At 44.8% G+C, this 20,784-nt stretch overlaps 2 protein-coding genes across 9 annotated transcripts; both read left to right on the top strand.

Moving 5' to 3' along the window:
* The first annotated feature begins 954 nt into the window (after nucleotides 1-954).
* Nucleotides 955-6,492, top strand: LOC119195155 (solute carrier family 23 member 1-like). 3 transcript variants are annotated; one of them, XM_037449869.2, is made up of 12 exons: nucleotides 955-1,118; nucleotides 1,410-1,544; nucleotides 1,735-1,892; nucleotides 2,782-2,941; nucleotides 3,109-3,290; nucleotides 3,382-3,502; nucleotides 3,577-3,733; nucleotides 3,836-4,089; nucleotides 4,202-4,366; nucleotides 4,443-4,551; nucleotides 4,682-4,777; nucleotides 4,900-6,492. In XM_037449869.2, exons 1-12 carry the CDS (start codon nucleotides 1,071-1,073, stop codon nucleotides 5,148-5,150), a joined length of 1,836 nt encoding a protein of 611 aa, XP_037305766.2. In that variant the 5' UTR covers nucleotides 955-1,070; the 3' UTR covers nucleotides 5,151-6,492. The 3 variants fall into 3 exon arrangements, with proteins under 3 accessions (XP_037305766.2, XP_037305768.2, XP_037305767.2); XM_037449871.2 differs by having other exon boundaries at nucleotides 958-1,118; nucleotides 1,378-1,544; XM_037449870.2 differs by having other exon boundaries at nucleotides 1,044-1,118; nucleotides 1,375-1,544.
* An 875-nt stretch (nucleotides 6,493-7,367) lies between these two features.
* Nucleotides 7,368-19,827, top strand: gpcpd1 (glycerophosphocholine phosphodiesterase 1). 6 transcript variants are annotated; one of them, XM_037449018.2, is made up of 20 exons: nucleotides 7,368-7,732; nucleotides 9,230-9,309; nucleotides 9,499-9,589; nucleotides 9,684-9,768; nucleotides 11,323-11,398; nucleotides 12,526-12,567; nucleotides 12,898-13,021; nucleotides 13,129-13,375; nucleotides 13,462-13,624; nucleotides 13,717-13,846; nucleotides 14,011-14,065; nucleotides 14,156-14,248; nucleotides 14,394-14,471; nucleotides 14,633-14,672; nucleotides 14,901-14,959; nucleotides 15,157-15,222; nucleotides 15,443-15,579; nucleotides 15,932-16,067; nucleotides 16,475-16,635; nucleotides 18,443-19,827. In XM_037449018.2, exons 2-20 carry the CDS (start codon nucleotides 9,261-9,263, stop codon nucleotides 18,639-18,641), a joined length of 2,031 nt encoding a protein of 676 aa, XP_037304915.2. In that variant the 5' UTR covers nucleotides 7,368-7,732; nucleotides 9,230-9,260; the 3' UTR covers nucleotides 18,642-19,827. The 6 variants fall into 6 exon arrangements, with proteins under 6 accessions (XP_037304915.2, XP_037304914.2, XP_037304912.2 ...); XM_037449017.2 differs by lacking the exon at nucleotides 7,368-7,732 and adding an exon at nucleotides 8,544-8,896; XM_037449015.2 differs by lacking the exon at nucleotides 7,368-7,732 and adding an exon at nucleotides 17,221-17,270 and having other exon boundaries at nucleotides 18,443-18,637.
* Nucleotides 19,828-20,784: the final 957 nt, after the last annotated feature.

Here is a 20,784-nt window from a genome sequence, read left to right as displayed (position 1 = left end):
TCTAAACTCCAAACATTTTTTTTTAAAAGACGGCCTGCTTAGGTCTTAAAATGATAAAGCTGCATCATCCATGGAAACGTTGGAGGGGGATTAATGGTGTCCACGTCGCAGCCATTAGATGTTAAGATGTGGAGCTCTGCAAAGCGTCCTTTTAGAAAGTAAATGACTCCCCAAGTGCAAAGCCCCGCTGCACACACATTGGCATTATCACAAAAGAGAGAGAGGGAGAGTATCTCAGTGTCCCTTCCTCGTTTCGACCGGTTCCCCAGTACTTTGAGCCGGATAATGTCAGTTTGACCCTGTTCTTTCCCGTGGAACTGCTTGCGGTGTCACTGATTGATCTCATGGAGAGCAGGAGAGCCTCAGAACAACGGAAGGGGGGGGGGGGGGGCAATGCGTGCGAAACCTGTCGCTGCACTTTAATTGTTTAGCATCCTTTTCTTTTATGAAACTGCAGTTTCCCGTGGTGCTCGTCTGCCGTGACGCGTTCATCCGCTTTACACAAAGAGATGGGATCAATCCTCCGCGTTCTCTCCCGACTCCCAGTGAGGGACAGAGCCTCCCTTTGAAGGCCCTGATCTCTTCATCTAACCATCTCCCTAATTGTGTCTTGTCAAATGTGACAGTTCGAGGTCCAAGCGTTAAATACGACCCGTCAGATTTCTCTCTGATCTCTTGGTTGAGAGTTTTCTTTCCTTTTTTTTTCTCCTCAGTATTAATTAATTAAATTGATGTAAAATAGCTTAAAAGTAAGCCACTTCCTTTCCATCTCTAGAGACCCTTATAAACTATCCATCAAATGTTTTAAATATATCTATTAATCCGTTTATCCATAATTGTATCTTTTAGTGCAGCTTATCCTGACTGGTTGTGTTTCAAACTGAGACAAAGTAATAAATAACATATTAACGTAAAATGTGCAACTGATAAGGGAGCTGAACTTTGTCCTTAGATGAACAAACACTGTATTACATGTGTTGTACTGTATTTTGTCCCTGGCTGTTCACTTTACATCCACCTTTTTGGAACAATTCCACCTTGAGAATCCCAAATCTTGCAGTGAAGTTGCAATGGCTTCGGGGAAGGGAAGTAATGGACCCCACAATGTTGTATTTGATGTAAGTACATCATCTATTTGGGTAGATTATGCCTTGTCATTGTCAAGTATTTTTGTATTCATTTCGTATCTTGTATAACAGTGAGGATTGATCTTCGCTTAGTTTTGTTGATCCTAATTCACAGCAGGAGTTTCCAAAGTTCTGCAACTTCTCCTAAAATTCTTCTCGCACAGCCCAGTGCCCCACAGCACACACTGCTATTTTGCATATTTCGTTTTTCATGTACGAGAATTCATGACTGTGTACTTTGTTGCAGCAGCTGAAGTATGCATGTTTTCAATGGCACTGCAGATGGATGACAGTGATCAACAAAGAGCAACAGAGACACGTGGGAGCAGCTGCGAAACAGAGGAAGATGGAAATAAACCCACTTATTGTGTGACTGACGTTCCCCCCTGGTACCTTTGCATTTTTCTAGCCATTCAGGTACGACAAGGGACGTCACATGTCTGTTTTTGCTGCATTTTGCAGCCGTCACATACAGTAAATGCACCTTGTTCATTGTTTCTAGCAACCATGGGAAAAGAATTGGCTTTATTTATGGAACAGCATTTTTCAACAATGTCATCGATACCGCCAATTCTATTCATGCTCATCACCTGTTCCTCTGCCTCAGCATTACCTGACATCGTTGGGAGCGATGACCTCGGTCCCCCTCATTCTGTCGGAGGGGCTGTGCCTGCAGCACGACACCCTGACCCAGAGTCAGCTCATTAACACGGGTTTCTTCGCCAGCGGCCTGATCACCCTGCTGCAGGTCACCTTCGGCGTCAGGTCTATTGTATAATATTAGTATATTTATGTCAACAAAGGTGTGACAAACGGCTGTTTTTTTATTTTTAGCCACATTTACTCGATGGTTTAATCGGAATGTTCTCACGAAATCATTTTGAACAGCTCTCACAAAGGAATGCCTTTTCCCCCGTATTTTCGCATAAGATAAAACAAAAAAAGGTCTAAAATATTTAGACCTTTAGACCTTTATATTTATATTAGAGTGTTTAACAGTCTGGAGACCGAGCTGCTCTGGACTCTGATGGTCCAGCAGCGGATACTTGCCTATTGCATCATGGCAGCAAGGTGAACAGGTCGTGGCTGTGGAGGAAATTTTGTCTTTTAATATCCTTTGGGTTCTTTCGAAGGCAACTCTTATCTCCAATGCCACAGTTGCTCGACAGATGGGTATCTAATGATGTTCTGGGTGGTTTTAATCACAGGAGCCCCAGTGTCCTATACGTCACGTGCCAGTTTGCAACACCTCCAAGCAGGAGGCTTTCTATGGCTCCTCTCTCAAAAGGATTGTGAATTTGGCACAGGAATTTGGCTTAAGTTTTCTCAAGAAATACACCAATTGTCACCAAGATGGAGATGTGTAAGCACCATGTCGGATTGCTATAGTGTCTTGTATCTAACTCTTTTCTTCAGTTTGGGATGTTTGCAAGCTTATGTTAGCAGGTGATGCCTTGTAGAATAACTTACTATTGTGCATGTTATTTGACACAATATTTTGGTCAACTTTAAGCAACACAAATTTGAGACTGAAAGTAAAATGGAAGGAAACATTTCGATTGAATGCCATAGTGAGCTGTTTTGTTGCTCTCTTACATTAGAATGGGTATAATTCATTCGTGTGACGGGCTTTCTGTTTACGTCACACTTGTAGGCTTCCCATCCTACAGGGGGCCACCTTTGCTCTGTTGACCCCGTCGATGGCCATGTTGTCCATGCCGGAGTGGAAGTGCCCGACGTGGACGCAGAACGCCAGTCTGGTCGACACCTCCTCCCCTCTCTTCGTAGAAGTGTGGCAGACCCGCATGAGAACAGTGAGCCGGGCACGAACGACGCGCATTCAACCAACTGACGTGAAACGGCACCACCGTAGAGCTCATGATTCATCATGTTGGGGTTGTGGTCTGTTGCTCTAAGAAAGAGAGAGAAAGAGAGAGTGGTGTCATTGATGCAAATGATCTTATTTTGGTGCTGTGCACAGCTGCAGGGCTCCATCATGGTGGCCTCTCTGCTCCAGATCCTGATCGGTTTCTCCGGCCTCGTCGGCTTCCTCATGCGCTTCGTTGGCCCCTTAACCATTGCCCCCACGGTCTCTCTCATAGGCCTGTCACTGTACGATTCGGTCGGAGCCAAGGTTGGCAGCCATTGGGGCATCTCTGCTATGTACGTGAAGCGTCGGTAAACTCCCCTTGGAGGGGAAATGTCTTCACCGCGTGAACCAGCACTGTATTAGCCTGTCATTGCTTACACACAGGACCACGGCGCTGATCGTCCTGTTCTCCCAGTACCTCCGTCGCACGCCAATCCCCGTTCCTGCGTACAGCCGAGCCAAGAAACTGCACACCTCAAAGTTGTACATCTTCCAGACAATGCCTGTGGGTTGTATGGAAATTGTTCTTGTTCATTTTGGCCCTTCGGGAAATTGGCTATCACTAAGATGTCTTGTTAGATTCTGCTGGGCATAGCGGTGTCATGGTTCGTCTGCTACCTCCTCACGATCTCTGACGTCCTGCCGTCTGACCCGGCGCAGTACGGCCACCTGGGACGCACCGATGTGAAGGGCAATGTGGTGAACCAGGCTTCCTGGTTCACGTTACCTTATCCCGGTAGGTTCCAGCCTCAAGTGTCAAGGAGCAATGGGAAGGGGAAGGTATTCGGATGCATTCATAGGCCAATTTAACGGCCAATAATGTGCGGTTTCCGAACAGGACAGTGGGGCATGCCAGCTGTGAGCCTGGCAGGTGTGTTTGGGATGATGGCTGGCATCGTGTGCTCCATGGCTGAGTCGGTGGGCGACTACCACGCGTGCGCCAGGCTGTCAGGGGCCCCTCCTCCCCCGAAGCACGCCATCAGCCGGGGCATTGCTGTCGAAGGGCTCGGCAGCTTGTTGGCAGGGGGCCTTGGCACAGGCAACGGCACTACATCCTTTAGTGAGAATGTGGCGGCCCTGGGGATCACTAAGGTAAGAGGAGATGTTCATCTACAAAACCCTGCAGTATAACCTTTATTTAGATTTAGAGGAACTGAGAAGAATGCACTCTCATATTTCCGTCTACTTGTTCGTCTGCCTGCAGGTGGGCAGCCGGGTGGTGATCCTGGTGAGTGGAGTCTTCATGATTTTTATGGGGGTGCTGGGTAAAATTGGAGCCATCTTCACCACCATCCCAACCCCTGTGATGGGCGGGATGTTCCTGATCATGTTTGGAGTCATAACAGCAGCAGGTGTCTCTTACATGCAGGTAATATATGACTCCCTACTCCCCTGGATTGTTTCCAAATGCTTTGTCACTGTTTTGCTGACACATGTGATTTTAGTCCACAGACATGAATTCCTCCAGGAATATATTTGTTTTTGGTTTTTCCATGTTTACTGCACTCGTCATTCCGAACTTTATAACGAAGAATCCGGATTTGTTGCAAACAGGTACCTAATAGAAAATGTCATTACGCTCAGCGGTTTGCATTCACGCTTTTTATTAGATTATAATTATAAAAGTATTGTGAGTGTATAGGACCTAAAGGTTTCTCTCTCCTGCCCCGTGTGTTTAATGCAGGTGTTAAAGAGGTGGACCAAGTGTTACGCATATTATTGACCACAAATATGTTTGTGGGGGGAGTTCTGGGCTTCTTCCTGGATAACACAATTCCGGGTAAGCTGAACTGTTGAAGTTTGACATTGAACCAGACAGCCTGCAGTTCTTTAAAGTATATGTTACTGTGGTCTAAAGGTCTTTCTAATGCCCCCCCCCCTCCCCCCACACTCTTGTCCAAGGAACCAAACGTGAGCGCGGCCTACTGGCCTGGGACAAAGGGGACCCCGAGGACTCTACCTACGCCGCGGGAACTGATCAGGTGTACGACCTCCCGTTGGGCATCACGTCCCGCCTCTCGTCCCAGTCTTGGGTTCGCCACGTGCCGTTCTGCCCGTGGGCGGGTAGCGGATCCGGCTGCGTGCCGGAGGGCAGCGACGCGCCGCAGAGTGAGCGGCCCCTCAGAGGCCCGGATGAACTCTCTGCTCTGTGAGGTCTGAGGTGGAGGTAGCGTCTCAGAAGGGAAACAGCCTGGACCGTTTTCTGTTACACAAATTAAGAATTTAAATTTGGGATGAAAGGCCGATGCATTTTAATGCATTTCCTCACATAAGCCCCTCCACCACTATGTGACTTGTGCAGCTGTTGCTATTGTTTGTTAGGGGGCATCAGAAATATTGTGTTGAGTATCTCTTCTCTTCGTGATTACAAGTTTATGAATATTTACTGGCTGAAAACTGCAGTCATAGTTTTTTTTACAATGCTACGCAAACAATGCTATTCACTATTATTTTTGAGAGATATACACATTTTTTCAACATCAGTTAAAAGAGAACTACTCGACAATTAAAGTGTTGTTGTGTTCCGCCGTTACTCAGAATTCTTCTGCTCACACACACACACACGGAAAAAACTCGAGAAATAGGTTCTTCATCCTCCTCTTTCGGAGGAAATTAAATTTGGCCGGTGGATAAGTGTGTTATCACACAGCCCCCATCTTCTTAAACAGCTACAGCAGCAACCCCCGGGCTGTTATTGTGTTTCCTTCAAACGCAGATAACAAACCACCTCAATCCGTCTTTTTTTGACCCCGGCGCCTTCATCTCATTGCCTCAGAATTAATTTCCTCCCCCAGCTCTGACAGGCAGGTGGACACGTGTTATTCACAGGTAGCACTGTGCCAGTATATCTGCATTTCAACGGCAAAACGATGAGGCCAACTCAGTTATTTCTCCTCTCAGAAGGCTTCAAATGTACCACCACGGGTTTTATTTTTATCCTAAGAATTCAGCTTTGAAGGAATTTGCTTTTATTTCCTCTTTTGTGAAATCCACACGATCTCACCGGTCGCCCTCAGCTTTCAGACACTTTCTGGTCGGCGCTTCAGAGCGTTCGTTACAGAGGGAGAACGGGAAGAGAGACAAACAGAAGACACGATGGAGGTGTTGTGTGTTCGTTGCCAGCAGGTGGGGATCAAACTCTGCACGCCGCTGCTGATGGTGTAAACACAGCTCGGGCGCATGAGCGGTTCCCACGTTCATCCATGTGACGGAGTGATGTGTGAAAACTGCTCCCGTGGGACTTCTCACAATTTGGGCACATTTGAGTTTCGATATCAACAGCCGTTATTTTTCTATTCTCAGTTTAATTATCAGAAAAGTTTATCTCGGATAAAACGTTCACGGATTCTGCGTACTTAAAGTTCTTTGTGTGGAATTGAAATGTTGCGTTTAATCTGTTTGTTGTGCCTTCTTCAGTGTTTTCCTGCTCTTTTTTGTGTCATATAAAGTTTGTGACCATAACCCATTAAAAGGCACTATTTACCTGTGAATGAGCCTTCCAGAAGCGATTGTGATCAATGTTGTGGCCGTACCAAACCATAATATTTCATGATGATGATTAAGTTCTACCATGAATTATTCAGGTTATCCGACACGACATCAACTGTAATTCTGGTGACTTTGCTTCAGCCTGCAGGGACTCTTATTCCGTAATCAACCCACAACAATGGCGGAGATGCGCGTGTTTTTGGGGGTGAGAGTCTGCGATGGGAGCACCGCAGCTCAGAAATATCCTGAAATATTCATAATGCTGCAGTCCCTCTTCACTCATCAGGATGTCTCTGCGTTTCCCTCGGCTCTTTCATCGAGTCCTCACATGCGAGGTTTTCATTAACGAGGCCGGAGGGGGGGGCTAGACTGAAGGAAGCCAACTTTTGGAAACAGCTCATCCGCCCAAATGAAAGCTCTCATTGTTTCCGGTTGTACTCATTAGTGGGAAAAAAGGAACCCCTTAAACCCCCGGATTTCATCAGAAGACTTCACACGACTTTAAAGGGCACATTGCAAGCAAGGGATGACAAAACTGAAGGCCCCCCCCCCCCCCCCCCACGTGGTGTTTGATCGTGGTGTTTGATTTACTCTTGTTTACACTGCAACGCTTTTTCCTCCTCGCCTGCATCGAGTTCCTTTAAACACTGGAGGGGGCTACGGGCCAAATTTGGGGATTCGGTGGGAACCCCTGCTTGAGTGCATTGGAGGGTCACCGGGTTTATTTTGCAGCTTCATTCAAATGGGTGGGGGGTGAGGGTTTGTTATGGTTTTGTCAACCATAACTGGTGCACAGTACGGCCCCCCCTTTGAAGTTCCCTGGAGCAAGGCACCTCGTGGAGCTCAAGAGGCCCAACGTGGTGGCAGCTGGCTGGAGTGACTGTCAGATGGAGAAGTAACCTGACATCGTCCTCTCATCACACAACAGCAACGCACCAAAAATGATGTGGGTAGATCAACTGCTTTTTTAAAACATTTTTTTTTAATTATCATGATTACACTTGCCTTAGAGCTGCAGGTCTTCAAGTCACATTTGAGCTGTGGAAACGGGTTGCTTGAGAACAAGACGCCCTTCGTCGACTTGTTATTGTGAGATATATTATGGAAATCAGCCGGTTTACGGCCCACAGTCCCGGGATGAGGCTCTTGGCTCAGAAACACTCCCTCCTTCTCAACTGACAACTCCGTCCTTCTCTTCATCACAACTCATGATTTCACCCAACATGAACATCGATTTCTACTGACGGTAAGTGACCTCGACGCAAAGTCATTTCTGTTGACATTCCTGGGGCGGCTTTTACTTATTTATTTATTATTACATTTGGTCGTGAAAGGCGGAATGGATGAAGGAACAGCAATATTTGGATTTATATTTTGACTTTTTTTTACTGCAGTAATAGACGCCGAATGGGATTTATGTTGCTAAATAATTCGTCAAACGTTTTATTAATTGCCTCGTTTTTGTTGTAACCTGTTTGCTAACAGGACTACGTTTAAAAGCATGACTTCCTTGTTTTGGCGTTGTTTTGTCTTTGTTTAGCATGCGCCTTCGGGTAGTATTTGGGTTCATTTCATGTGTTTACGTTAATGCGGCTAACTGACACGCCACCCGGGATCCGGAGCAGAGCGGTATGAGCCGGCCCCGTCAAGTTACCGGGCGGAAGTTACGACACGTTACGGCATATGGCGATTGTACATTCAAAATAAAACGGTTAAATGCGGGAGACGGAGTTGAAATGCCGAAGGTGAAGGCACGCAGTCAGTGCAAATTGAATAATTATATTCACAAATCCCACGTTGTATGACCTTAATCAAAACCAGTCCTTTATAACCTAGGGGCGGTATGTATGTCGTATTTGTTGTTGGAGTGGTGCGTTTAACTGTTTTTATTTTCCCTCGCTAAATTATGGCAATTACAGATCACACAAAAACTGTTCATGTAACCGTACGGAACCACCCTTTGGTTAAATGTACTACCAATATTGTTTTCTTAACTCGTGACTCAACGCGTCGAACAACGTCACATAACTTTACTTTGAAATTATGTACCGGAAGTCCCGCTGTCCGTGCTATCAAACTTGATGCCGTGTCGTGTAGCTTCTCCATTGTGTAAGCTCCTTTGTCGGGGACAGTTTGTTTTCCCTTTCGATAGTTTGGGACTATACTATCTATGTTGTTAATAATTCCGTTCCTAAAGGCGTTATTTTTGCCGCCGGAATATCTAGCTAGCTAGCGTCTGGCTTTGTATCGTTAGTGGTGACACACCTGGACTTAATGCCGTCGCAAACCGTAACGTTAGACCGATGCCTCTCTGCGGGATAGCTGAACCTGGTACATTGTGTACCCTCCATCTTCAAGATCGCTAACAGCTAACGTTACACAACGTTTGCTAGCTGCCAAAGTCAAGAAGGTAGCCGCCATCGCTGCTATTTAGCTAACTGGTCGAAATATTCGTTAGCGGGATATTAAGTTAATTAGCTAGCCAGTAGACTTCTTACGTTGTTTTTTTAGCGTTAATATTTTGTTACTTTCCTTAAACGGGTCAACAACAAATGCTATTAGTTAGCATAATTACCTTTTAGGTTAAAGCACTTTTTTTTAGTTATGAAAGCTGCCACAATTAATAGTTTGCACAGAAGGATGCTTTGTCGTCTTGTGTGAATCACGTGAACTGCGTGGTTGAATGTGAGACTTTAGTCAAGCCGAACGCGACCTTAATATAATCTGTTTGTTTGTCTTTCAGCTGGTTCCTGCTGTGTGTGCCTGTGTCCGCCATGGAGACCACCCAGGTGACCTTAGCTGTCAGAGGCGAAACGTCCTCAGGTATGGAGGTCTTTCCTTTGTAGTGTTGCCACAATATCTCTGTCCTATTCTATATTGCCCCCTCACAATTTAGACTGCAATGGAGTTAGGATTCTGACAAGTCATTTCGAATTTAAATATTTAATAATATTGTAGTTTTTTTAATGAATCAACTGTGCTGCTGAAGTAACGTCTTGATGATTTTCCTAGGTGAGGTGATTGCAGTTGTTGGCAGCTGCGAAGCCCTGGGAAGCTGGAGCTATCAGAATGCCGTGATTTTGCTCCCTGATGGGGGCGATGAGTATGTTGTTGCAAACACATTTTTAACTCATGGTCTTCCTCTTCCGGCGAAAAGAGTTTGAAATACTAACGTATTGTGTTTAACCCCCGGACAGAAAAATATGGACTACAACGATCTCCATGCCTAAAGGAGTTGTGTCCAAGTATCGCTATCTCAAAGGTTTCTTTCTGCAGTCAAAGGTGAGCAGACACTCCTGTATTCCTAATCATGTTAGCCTTAAAATAAATGACTGATTTGATAATCTGCTGTGATCAATCATTTTTCATGGGAGCAGCTAGGGGACAAAATTGCAAATTGAAATACTTATCCTGTTGCAGCTCGTCAACAGCGACGGGGAGACGTGTTCTGCTAGTTTATGTCTTCCAATTACTGAGTTTCAACTCTCCAGATCTTGATACAGTTTAACGCAAGGATCACAAAGATTTAGTGTCATTTCTTTTCATACCTATGTCAATGCCTTCGGGGCGTTGTTGTGGAATAGCCGACCCCATCTTGAAAAGAAAGGGACAGAAAAATGTGAGGCTGTCCCTGAGTATTATCTGCTAACGCGGGTAGATGCAATCAAGCATTCTGATTGGTTGACATTGAGTCACGGGGTGTGTTGTATCGAGCCATTAAAGAACTGTACACCTGTTTACATTGACCTGAAGGTTCCATATCCGTGTGCTCTCAAAGATTTTTTTTTTTTTGATTTTGCCCAACAGTTTTCATTTCCGTTTTTAGCTAAGTGGCGATTACCGGGAAAAAGAGACGTCACAAATAACCAATTTAGGGCAATGGTAGCTTATGCAACAGATTTAGGTCACCTTTTAGCCAGAGCGGACAATTGAGGTGGACGTCGTGCGCAACGTGAAGGAATGAGATGGTGCTAGATCCAGCAAGGAGACCTGCGTTGTTTTCAGTCGACGCACAAAAATAAGGTCGATCTCCTGGCTGATCACCAACCAACTTTTGGTGCTAGGCTAACAAATGCCAAGTTACTGTTTGTCTGTTGCATAGCAGCACAGCCGCACGTACGGGGACTATTTTCTACTGAAATGTGATGCGCATTATATTGTAGTTCAGATTTGGCCGACTTATTGGCGGTGCAGCACTGCCTCTCGTACCTTATCGCTTAAGTACGGGTGGGTTTATGTTGCATGAGATCAGAAGCCTGCTCTGACTGGTTTTCCTGTTTTTGCTCTTTGGGAGAGGCCTGACTTCCGTAAAGCTTTTGGCTCTGAATTGAAACCTGTGATCGGCTTTCAGGATGTTACCATTCGCCACGGTTTTGATCTCTTCATGGAATCAGGGTTGAGCTTGAAAGTTTAAGAATCTAAGGTTACTCATGTGGCATTTTATTTTGAGGCAGCAATCCAACTTTCAACTTGATCATGTTTTTCACAATTATAGGCTTGAGCAGTGTTGGTTTCCATTAGAGCCAAATACCGTTCAAATCAATATTGATATAATTAAAAGGCAGAATGTGATGCTACTACCATATTGGCGTTAAAGTTGATGACGCCTTTACCTCAATGTGTAACTCAAGCCCTTTTTTTTTTTTTCTCTCTTCACTAACAACTCCACTTTTCAGATTTCACCCAGGGCGACTGACTGCCCCAGATGGGGATTGGTGACTATGCCAGCTCTAAATCCTTTCTGACACTCCCAACAGCGGCTTTATTGAGACTGAAACTTATGGCAATGTGTCTGATTTGAGAATCCTAACATTGTACCCAACATTGGAATTGCAGAACGCAGGGGGTCCCCGTCAAGTGCTAGTCAATATGTGGGAGACCCATCAACAGCCCCGCATGATGAGCCCCACAGGTATAGAATGAGAAAAGAAGAAAAAGTGCTGCACGTTGTAGTTGGGTTTGGGGAAATAACACAACACTTCCCATTCCCTCCGCTGGCACAGTATGTTACAGTTGCCTTTGTGATGGCAAATTCTCACCGTGACTCAGCCGTCTGTTTTTTATTGTCGGACCATTATGGGAAGCGTAATGTGTAGCGTAGTGTTATGGCCATTTTTTCATTTGTGAGATAAAACTTCAAGATCTTGGGGTCGATGTCGGACATGATCAGCGAGAGTCCCCTGAAGATTAGCATGTGTGTGTCTTACACACATGATCATAAGCTGTTAGCTCAGATGAGGGACTGATGGGGGGGGGGGGGCAGACAGTGCAATCATTTAATTGTTAATCACAGAATGATCGTTAATGTAGGGACAGTTTTAAAAAAAAATCTGATTAAGAATGTTTCTAATTCAGTTAGTCAAATATGACCTTTTTGTGGAACTTATTTTGGGAAACGTTTTTTTCCATCTGTAATTCATATGTAGACGTTGGAGATTCTTGCATATTTGGCAAAGAGCAGGGACGCCGTTTTCTAGAAAAATCTCTCTCTATAATATATATATATATATATGAGCTGTAGAAGAAACACTGCAATGCAGCAGATGTCGTAGGCCATGTTGTCAACCTGTCATGGATTAAAGCCAAAGCGTGTTGGCTGAACACCAGCAACCTCACGGTTGGGTTCCTGTTCAGAGGGCTATCGCTGCGACTATACAAATGATTATTGATTCAGCTCAATGCACTAAAATGTCTCGCTATGCACAGCATCCATTTTTAAAATGTTGCATATTTGTAATGATGCCCCCACCACTGGACAAAGCTCATTCTAAATGAGCTTGAATGGTAAACGGGTTGCAACCGGATGTCATGGCCCCCCAGTCTTTATTTCTCTACCCACAAGTGTTTGTTTGAGGTCTGAGCAGTTCTAGAATCACAAACACACATTAGCAATCAGAATTATTATTTTTTTTTAATTATTTGATTGATTTAATTCTATTCGGATTGTGAAGTTGAGAGCAAACTGTGATCCTCTGTGTAAACAGGAAATGCTTTTGCATTTTCTAACGTTTCTAATGCCCATTTTCTCTTTTTTTGCAGCGTCACACCAAAATATTGATGATGGACATTTTGGAATTCACAGTAAGTTATTGTTTTTTTTCACCAAACTTAAAGCCCCAAATTTAGATAAACATAAAACCTTTAACTCAAGTGATCTTTCCTTCAGCTTTGCACAATGTAAAATCTCAAAGAGTACTGTAAATAACTAAATTGCTAACTGATGTATGCAATCCCTCTAGGAAAATAGAAATCCCCAGAGGCAGCATTGTGTCACTTTCTGTGTTGTGTCCCGCAGAGCCTTTGATCTCGTTCTTTATAACGGAACAAGCAGTTGGCCCTTTCTGTCACCAGGTCTCTGATGGAGATACGTTGTCCTCACATGCTTCCGGCCTGTGTCCTTCCTATTTATAGATGGGGTGAATTGTGTTGACTCTGGGTGGCTCACGTGCCAGACAGAGATTCGCCTGCGTCTGCACTATTCGAAGACGTCTCCGGTGTCTATCACCAAGAAGAAATACAAGAAGTCTCGCTTTAGGTAAGTGATGACACACCAAGGTCGAATTTAACTGCGCCTGATGAAAGTTCTTCTTGGAAGTGACACAAGGTGGATTTACAAGTGTTTTATCTGACCTGCCTACAAAGAATCAAGCTGACATTAGAGGGATTTGAGGAGGAAGACGAGGAGGAGGAAGAGCAAGAAGAGCACAGTCCTTCATCTCTGCACAAGGAGACCACCACTCTGGAGATCAGTATGATCAGTGCAAACGGCTACAAGTCGCGCCACTCTCAGCCTGAATGTGGCTACGCGCTGGAGCCCTCCCAGTGGACCGAGTACAGCATCCACAGCATGGACCCGTACAACCTGGAGCTCACCTTCGAGTTCTTTGAGGTGAGGCAACCTGGCTGAAATAAACCAGTTATAAACCCTCCCCCCTCCCCTGGGTGTCTGTTTTCATCGGGCATGTCTGTTCACAGGAGGATATGGGTGAGCACGTGGTCCAGGGGGACGGTCTCCCGGGTTACGTGGGCACAGCTTGCCTTCTCTCCTCCTCCTTCTCGGAGAGTGGGAAGGACTACGGAGTGGCCACGCTGCCCATAATGGGCCGAAATTCCAGACAGACCATCGGGAAAGTGCGAGGTAAATGAATCTGTTGTTGACACTCTTGTCTGGAGCAAAGTGAGCGTGTGTCTGGTGAACCCGTTTGACTCACCCTGTGGTCTCGTTTTTAGTGGACTACCTGGTGATCCGGCCCATCCAGGGTTACCAGTGTGAGATGAGCTCCTCCTTCACCAAGTACTGGAAGAAAAGAAGCACTCTGAATGTGGGCCACAGAGGAGCCGGCAGCACACATGCAGCCAGGTGGGTCACTGGCTTGGCGCCCAGGGAGCGGCTTTTTGGAGAACGCCAACCACAAAGAAATCATTAATGGCGCAACAGTGTGTCCCGTCACAAAGGCTCGGCACGTCTGCGTATCTGTTCCGTGTCAACAAATCGTTTTTTTTTTTTGCGTTTGTGTTTCACAGGCACCAGAGAGTCAGGGAGAACACAATAGCTTCATTCAAAAGCGCTGCCAAGCATGTGAGTTACGGAGATGATTAAAGCCTGAGCGAGTGCTTACCCTTGTGTCGTGACCTCGCACTCAAATTGGTCTCAATCCTGTGCTCGCAGGGTGCGGCCTACGTAGAGTTTGATGTTCACCTCTCCAAGGATGCTGTTCCCATCGTATACCACGATCTGACGTGCTGCATATCCACCAAGAAGGTAAAACAATGAGAGGCCTGTCGAGTCTGATGAAAGACGTACGAGTGTCTTCTTTACTTCTCCTTTTGGATCTGAACTGATCGTGACCTGATGAGCACACAAAAGATCTCCAGTCAATGTCCTTCTCTTTGTCTCTCCACTTCAGAAGAACGACAAGACGTCTCTGGAGCTTATCGAGGTGCCGGTCAAAGACCTGACTTTTGATCAGCTGCAACTTCTGAAGGTAAATCGCCTGGAATGATAAACAGGCTGCAAATACAACCTTTTTGAATCTTCTTATTATTTTGTGTATATTTTTGTGTGTGCACAAATTACAGATTGACAGAATAGACTGATTTATTGTAATAAGATTACACTGAATGATCGACTTGTGTTTTTTCACAGCTGGTCCATGCCACTGCAATAAAAGAAACTGATAACAAAGGTAAGCACCTACCTAGTGTGTCATCACCCTGGAATGTGTCCCGACGTGTTGCAAAGCTTCGCGCTGACATGCAGAACTCTCATAGAAACTGTAGCTCTAAGGCTGCCGTTAATGTGTGTGTGTGTGTTGCATCACGGCAGAGAGCGATGTGTGACACTGAATCTGGTGATGAGACAGCGGATGGTTTGTGTTACACGTGCGTTAACGCTCCGCTGTTTGCCGCTTCAGATCTGCTGGATGACGAGGAGGAAATCGATGAGCATCAACCTTTCCCTTCACTCTCACAGGTAAATGACTTCATAATGCTCATGATGATTAAACAGTATCTATTCAGTCGTTGGTACGGCCTGCAAAAATTGACCATGCATCTGATTTCATTGTAAATTTATTTGTACCACGGTTTGGTTATTGTAGCCTCCAAATCGTCTTTTACCACATCAGAGTCCTGGTAAAATAAACAGCGTCCTCCTCACCTCTCTTCCAGATCTTCCAGGCTATTCCTGAGCATGTGGGCTTCAACATTGAGCTCAAATGGATCTGCCAGTTGAAGGTGGGTACAGTGCTGTTCACGTTACGTGACGTGACAGAGGGGGGGGTCACACACACAGCGAGATCTTCCACTGGCGATCCCAGATGATCCCTGCTACGCTATGTCACAAATACGCCAGGCTAGCGCAGGACAGGATTTATTTCTCGAGCGAACTGTTGATGTCCAGTGTGAATATTTTCATTTTCATTTTTTATGTTTTTAAATGCTTTTTCATTGATAGGACGGCTCATGGGATGGCAACCTGTCCTCCTACTTCAACATGAACACCTATCTCGACATCATCCTGTCCTGCGTTCTGCAGAAAGGAGGAAAGAGACGCATCGTCTTCTCCTGCTTCGACCCGGACATCTGCACCATGTGAGCATGCTCAACAGAAGATAAAGGATGTCCCATATTTGATAAGGCTCCAGACACTCTGTACTATCTAGAGACACAATAACATAGATGGATTACGAGGCTTGAGACAAAGACGCATAGAAAGTAGTCTCCTAATCTCCAGACAAATCCCATTTATTGACATTATTCTGAATAAATTGCCAGAATTACACATTCATTCATTCAATCACACTGAAAATAGTCAACGTTTTAGAGAATGCATGTTTATTTAGATAATTTAGATTCTTATTTGCTGTGCAAACGCAGCATGTAAAGATTTAATTGTAAAACCAGAAACGGCTGCTGACATCTTATCTTTCTTTTTTTCCCTCAGGGTGCGTCAGAAGCAGAACAAGTACCCCATCCTCTTCCTGAGTCAGGGCATCACAGACAAGTATACGGACCTGATGGACATCCGCTGCCAGTCCACTCAGATCGCCATTAGTTTTGCCCAGAGCGAGAATATTCTGGTGAGCAGAAACATTGGAAGACTGGGTTCCCATGTTACAAAAAACAAGCATTTTAATGTATTGAAATCCGTAACTAAACCGTACACCTATATTTAGCTTGTATTAGAATGTGTTGCACCAGACTTGCACAATGGCTTCAGAGCTCTGTGGTCAGTACAAAAAAAAAAAACAGTCCACTCAGCAAACCAGTGTGCGAGCATAGCGCTGTGTCAGCTGTCTTTAAGGAATCCTACGTGGTGAACTCCACTCAGTTAATGCAGCATATCTGATCACATCCCCTTTTTGGTTTAAAGGCCACGTGGAGACATGTTTGGCTTGTTTTCTGCATGTCACATACAAATTGAACTAGTAACCACTAGTACGACAAACCCAACAAACATCCAATTTCCCTCCCCCGTCTCCTTCAGGGCATCAGTGGCCACACGGAGGAGCTGCTGAAGAACCGCTCCTACATCGCGGACGCCCAGTCCAAAGGCCTGGTGGTGTTCAGCTGGGGAGATGACAACAACGAGCACGAGAACCGGAGGAGGCTGAGGGAGCAGGGCATCGACGGCCTCATCTATGATAGGTGGGTGTTATGGGCGTGGACCACCAGTGGGCGCCGCTCAGTGTAGAACCCCCACTCTCTCGGACATGAAGTCCCTGTCAACATGCTCGGTTTGTAAAAAAACAAACAAATACGCACCTGGCCTTTCATGTTCCATAACCGTTCCTGTTATCGTGTCAGAAGCTCCAGCGTGTGCTTGTTGGGTACAGGACACGCTGTGCTTGTTGTGTCTCCTGTTTCAGCCTCGGCCATTAAGCATTCCCAACTCCGCTCCCTGTTGTATAACGGGCCGTTGCTATCGGCATCGGCTCTGCGAGGTTCGAGGTTATGTCACCGAGCCTTGGCAGACTGCTCGGCCCTTAATGAAAATGTTCTTCTTTTTTTTAATCATTTATCGAGCGCTTTGTATGTGACTGGCGCCGATGCGCTCGCGGGCTGGAAGGTTTTTCCCTCTGGGCTCGCAGGAGCTGCGTTGTCAGCCACGCTTTACGGACCCCCCCCCCCAAAACCCCCATTCTGCAGATTCCATATGTAACTTCATGTACGATCTGAAAAGCTCCAGGTTGTTGTTGTTGTTGTTGTTATGACTGTGCCTCTTTCTTACAGAATATGTGAATGCTTGGTGCCATATTTTGACTCAAGTTCTTCGGATCCGCGTAATGTCTCTGGTTCCTGGATGTTTTTGTTTGTTGGCTCGATATTTGTACAGTACTTGACTCTTCACTGGCAATGATGCTTTTGTGGAGTGGGCCAAACATGGCAGTTTGATCGGTCAGTTGCAATGTTTGTTTTTTTTCGACTAGTGTCACTCCACTTTTAACGGCCGATCACCGTTTAAATTGTGAAAGGCCTCCTGGTTTTATGCTTGGCATGATGTTCGAGACATTTAAGAGCATTTTTGAAGAACAAAAACAGAAGTGAATGCCTTTTTTCATGCATGAGGTTGTGTTATTTCAACACATTGGGCTTCTCTGTGGACCAAAGAATTATGATTATTTGCAGCTATTCAAGTTCGTAGACATTGCACTGCGAGTTCTTTGTTGGATTGAAGAGTAGTTTCACTGCTTTGATGCGAGGAAGCTGTTAGAATAGGAAGTTTGAATGGTTAGTAACAAAGTGTTCAGTTCTTGTATACAGCCTTTAACATTTTTTTTGAAAAAAGTTACCCCTCATGTCAACATCAATCAAAAGTTCCACTTCTAATATTCTTGAATATTTGTGGAGGCCTCGAACAGAGCCGTGCTCACTGTAAAGCCTCTGCTGTGCACAGCTGTGCTAAATGCATTGTGGAAGAGAGCTTTCAGCTTAGGACAACAAAGTGCAGCATTGTCCGCGCGGGGATGGAACGATCTACAGCTCACTGGGGAGGAGGTCTGCTCTACGTGGGAGTGGACTGGGAGCATGGACCTGCTGGTGACCAGTGCTGTCGGGCCGACATGAATGGAGCGGATTGTGCCGTCTCCATTGACATGGCTGCATGAATGAAATGAGCGTGATCTGAATGTTTTTTTTTCATTTGTAAACTTGCATCTTGTCCAACGGATATTCAACCATTTTTCTTTCAGCTCCATGTGAAAAATGAAAATAAGACCAAAGTTAGTGCTGACAGTGTTTATTAGTTTGACTGGATTATTAGTTAAATTATATAATATATTTTCTAATACATGTGCCATATAATGATTTGTACTAATCAGTGTGGGTTTATTACATTTTATTAGCTGAAAGTTGCTGGATCTGTTTTAATTTTGAATGACCTTTCAGGCAGTTCTATACACCAACGACATGCACCTATCTGACAAAAGATGTCTCCTCCCTCCCCCCCTTTTAGTATCTGTGAGGAGTTCGGAGAGCAGCAGAACTTCTTCCAGGTAGAGGAGCAGCACACCCTGCAGGAGGTCATCACAGAGGAGACCCGCAACAGCTCCAGCTGCTCCTGCTACTCCATCCCCTGCTCCACGGCTTCCTGCGTTGCCTCCGAGGAACGCGCCGGCAGCGTGGAGTCCGACTCCGGCCTCAGCTCCTCATGACTGACCCCCAACTCCCACGGATGACGTGTTGGAGGAGCGAGGTGGGAACGGATGGTCCAACAGAATCATGTCGGTTTGAAGATCGTTACAAGACTTCAGCTTTCTTAAACTCTTAATCACTCTGAAGAACTTGCTCACAGGAGAAGAAAATCACTTCCTGCACTCTAATCGATTACAACATCCGTCTATAGTCTCGCATCTTTACACAAGTTTTTATTTGTACTTTTTTTATCGGGGAAACATGTGCATGTTTTGCCAAACCGTAAAGGCAGCCATGTTCATGTACAATAGGGGTGAATTATTGGTCACATTGCGTGATATTTGGCTTACGTTGCATCATTTTACAATTCTCAAATTGAATGCGTTTGATATTTTACGGGTGTAAAAGTCTAACTGGAAATACATTGCATTAGGCTTCTTTTTGTTTCACTTTCTGCTGTTTTCATATTTCATGTGCATGTAGCCATTACCTTGAATGTTATTCTCATTGTCTCAAATAGCAATGATTAAAAGCACCTGATTGCTATTTTGGGTTCAGCACAGAGATAATTTGGGGAGGTGCAGGTTGCCATTAAGAAATGCCCGTGTGAGGGGTTTATTTAATTTAGAGTGGAAGCACTTCCTTGTCCTTTACATGCTGCATACTGAATGTGCTATGTTCTTTGTTCTTATATCTACTTGATTTGAGGAAGTAGAAGAATGTTTTATTCAACAGCGTGCACACAGTACATACCACAGCCTTATTGGGGGGGGGGGGGGGGGGGGATAAAGCAGGTTTGTTTGTTTTTTAAAACCACCAATACCTCACTCATCTTCGATTAGAATAGAGTTGAGATGTGTGTACAGAATGAACACGTATATCCTTCTCTCCTACGAATCCCGTTTAACTCGTGCTTTTTATTGCATGAAGGTCGTCAGCACGATACGCTCGAAACACTTCATTTGAATCTTAACATGATGTATTTATATGATGCAATGGGAATGCTGTATGTTGTTCAGAGCAAAACCAATCCATGTATTGCATACTGCTTGTGTGTATCTGTCACATCACACAATCTCTTAACTCCAAATTGTAATGTTTGAGTCATGCATGGCCTCGGTATATGTGTGAATCTGGCGAATAATGTAAACTGCCCGTCAGGACAGAAAAGTTATTGTAAATAAAATCAAAACCTATATTTGTTTATTTTGTCTTTTGGCCTTTTTTCTTTGCCATCCATTAGGGAAATTGTTTGGTTGCCAAGTTGTTTTGCTTGTTTAAGTAAATCAGAGTTATAAAACTAGGAGGTGGTCATGAAGTGGACTGCATTTTACTGAGAAGATCCATAGAACTACGTACCCTGTGTTTAAAGCTAAGCTATAAAGGAAAGCAGTCCTGTTGCTGTTTGTACAAACATTAGAGCAAGTCGTGTTTCTGAAACCGCACACTCAGCAGAAATGTACACCAGCAGTGTCACGCAGATAGTGGTTATCAGCATAAAACGGATTTATCCCTGATCAACAGCTTCTCTTGAATCACCCCGGGCCGTCCAAAGGCTGCGGGGGATAAAAGTTTGATTGGAAGGTGCAAGGTTGAAGAGGATCGCAATGAACGATTAAAGATAACGGGATACACGGTGCATTACAAGTAGTTGGGTGTGCCTAAATACTTGTTAGGGCAGATGGCAGGGTGCAATATGCAAGAAGCAACTAGTCCTGCAAAATGACTGATAATAAACTCCATACAAGACGACCTCACTTTAAAGCGAGAGGTTTAATATTTAAGAATCCTTGCTCTGATGAGCTGAGCCAGTGCCGAGACACAGTCCTTTGTGTGCATGTCGATCAGTTAAGCATTTATTATCAGCATAACAGAATACTAGAATACTAGAATACATCTGACCAGGAATACTACCTGATGGTAGTATTCCTGGTCAGATGGTAACGATTTTATGTCAGCCATAGTTTCAGCGCCCTCTGGAGTAGAGAAACAAGAGGTACACTGTTGCTTCTTAAATATGTTTTAACATAATACGATAGTAAATGTTGCGTCTTTAAGTGAAATGTAAATACGTGGTGGTTTAAAACTGTATAACATTTATATATCTATGCGAATCATATGGTATGTGCCAACGGCTTCGTGTTTACTGGGAGTTGTATTTTA

The sequence above is a fragment of the Pungitius pungitius genome, chromosome 20, assembly GCF_949316345.1.
Source record: "Pungitius pungitius chromosome 20, fPunPun2.1, whole genome shotgun sequence".
NCBI lineage: Eukaryota > Metazoa > Chordata > Actinopteri > Perciformes > Gasterosteidae > Pungitius > Pungitius pungitius.
This window is presented reverse-complemented; position numbering and strand designations above follow the sequence as displayed.

Coding starts and splice junctions, on each gene's coding strand:
- LOC119195155 (XM_037449869.2), top strand. CDS start 1,071: ATGGCTTCGGGGAAGGGAAGTAATGGACCCCACAATGTTGTATTTGAT. Junction 1,545..1,734: donor GCATTTTTCTAGCCATTCAG/GTACGACAAGGG, acceptor CCTCTGCCTCAG/CATTACCTGACATCGTTGGG. Junction 4,367..4,442: donor CAGGTGTCTCTTACATGCAG/GTAATATATGAC, acceptor ATGTGATTTTAG/TCCACAGACATGAATTCCTC.
- gpcpd1 (XM_037449018.2), top strand. CDS start 9,261: ATGGAGACCACCCAGGTGACCTTAGCTGTCAGAGGCGAAACGTCCTCA. Junction 9,769..11,322: donor GTTTCTTTCTGCAGTCAAAG/GTGAGCAGACAC, acceptor TTGGAATTGCAG/AACGCAGGGGGTCCCCGTCA. Junction 14,472..14,632: donor ATCAGCTGCAACTTCTGAAG/GTAAATCGCCTG, acceptor GTTTTTTCACAG/CTGGTCCATGCCACTGCAAT.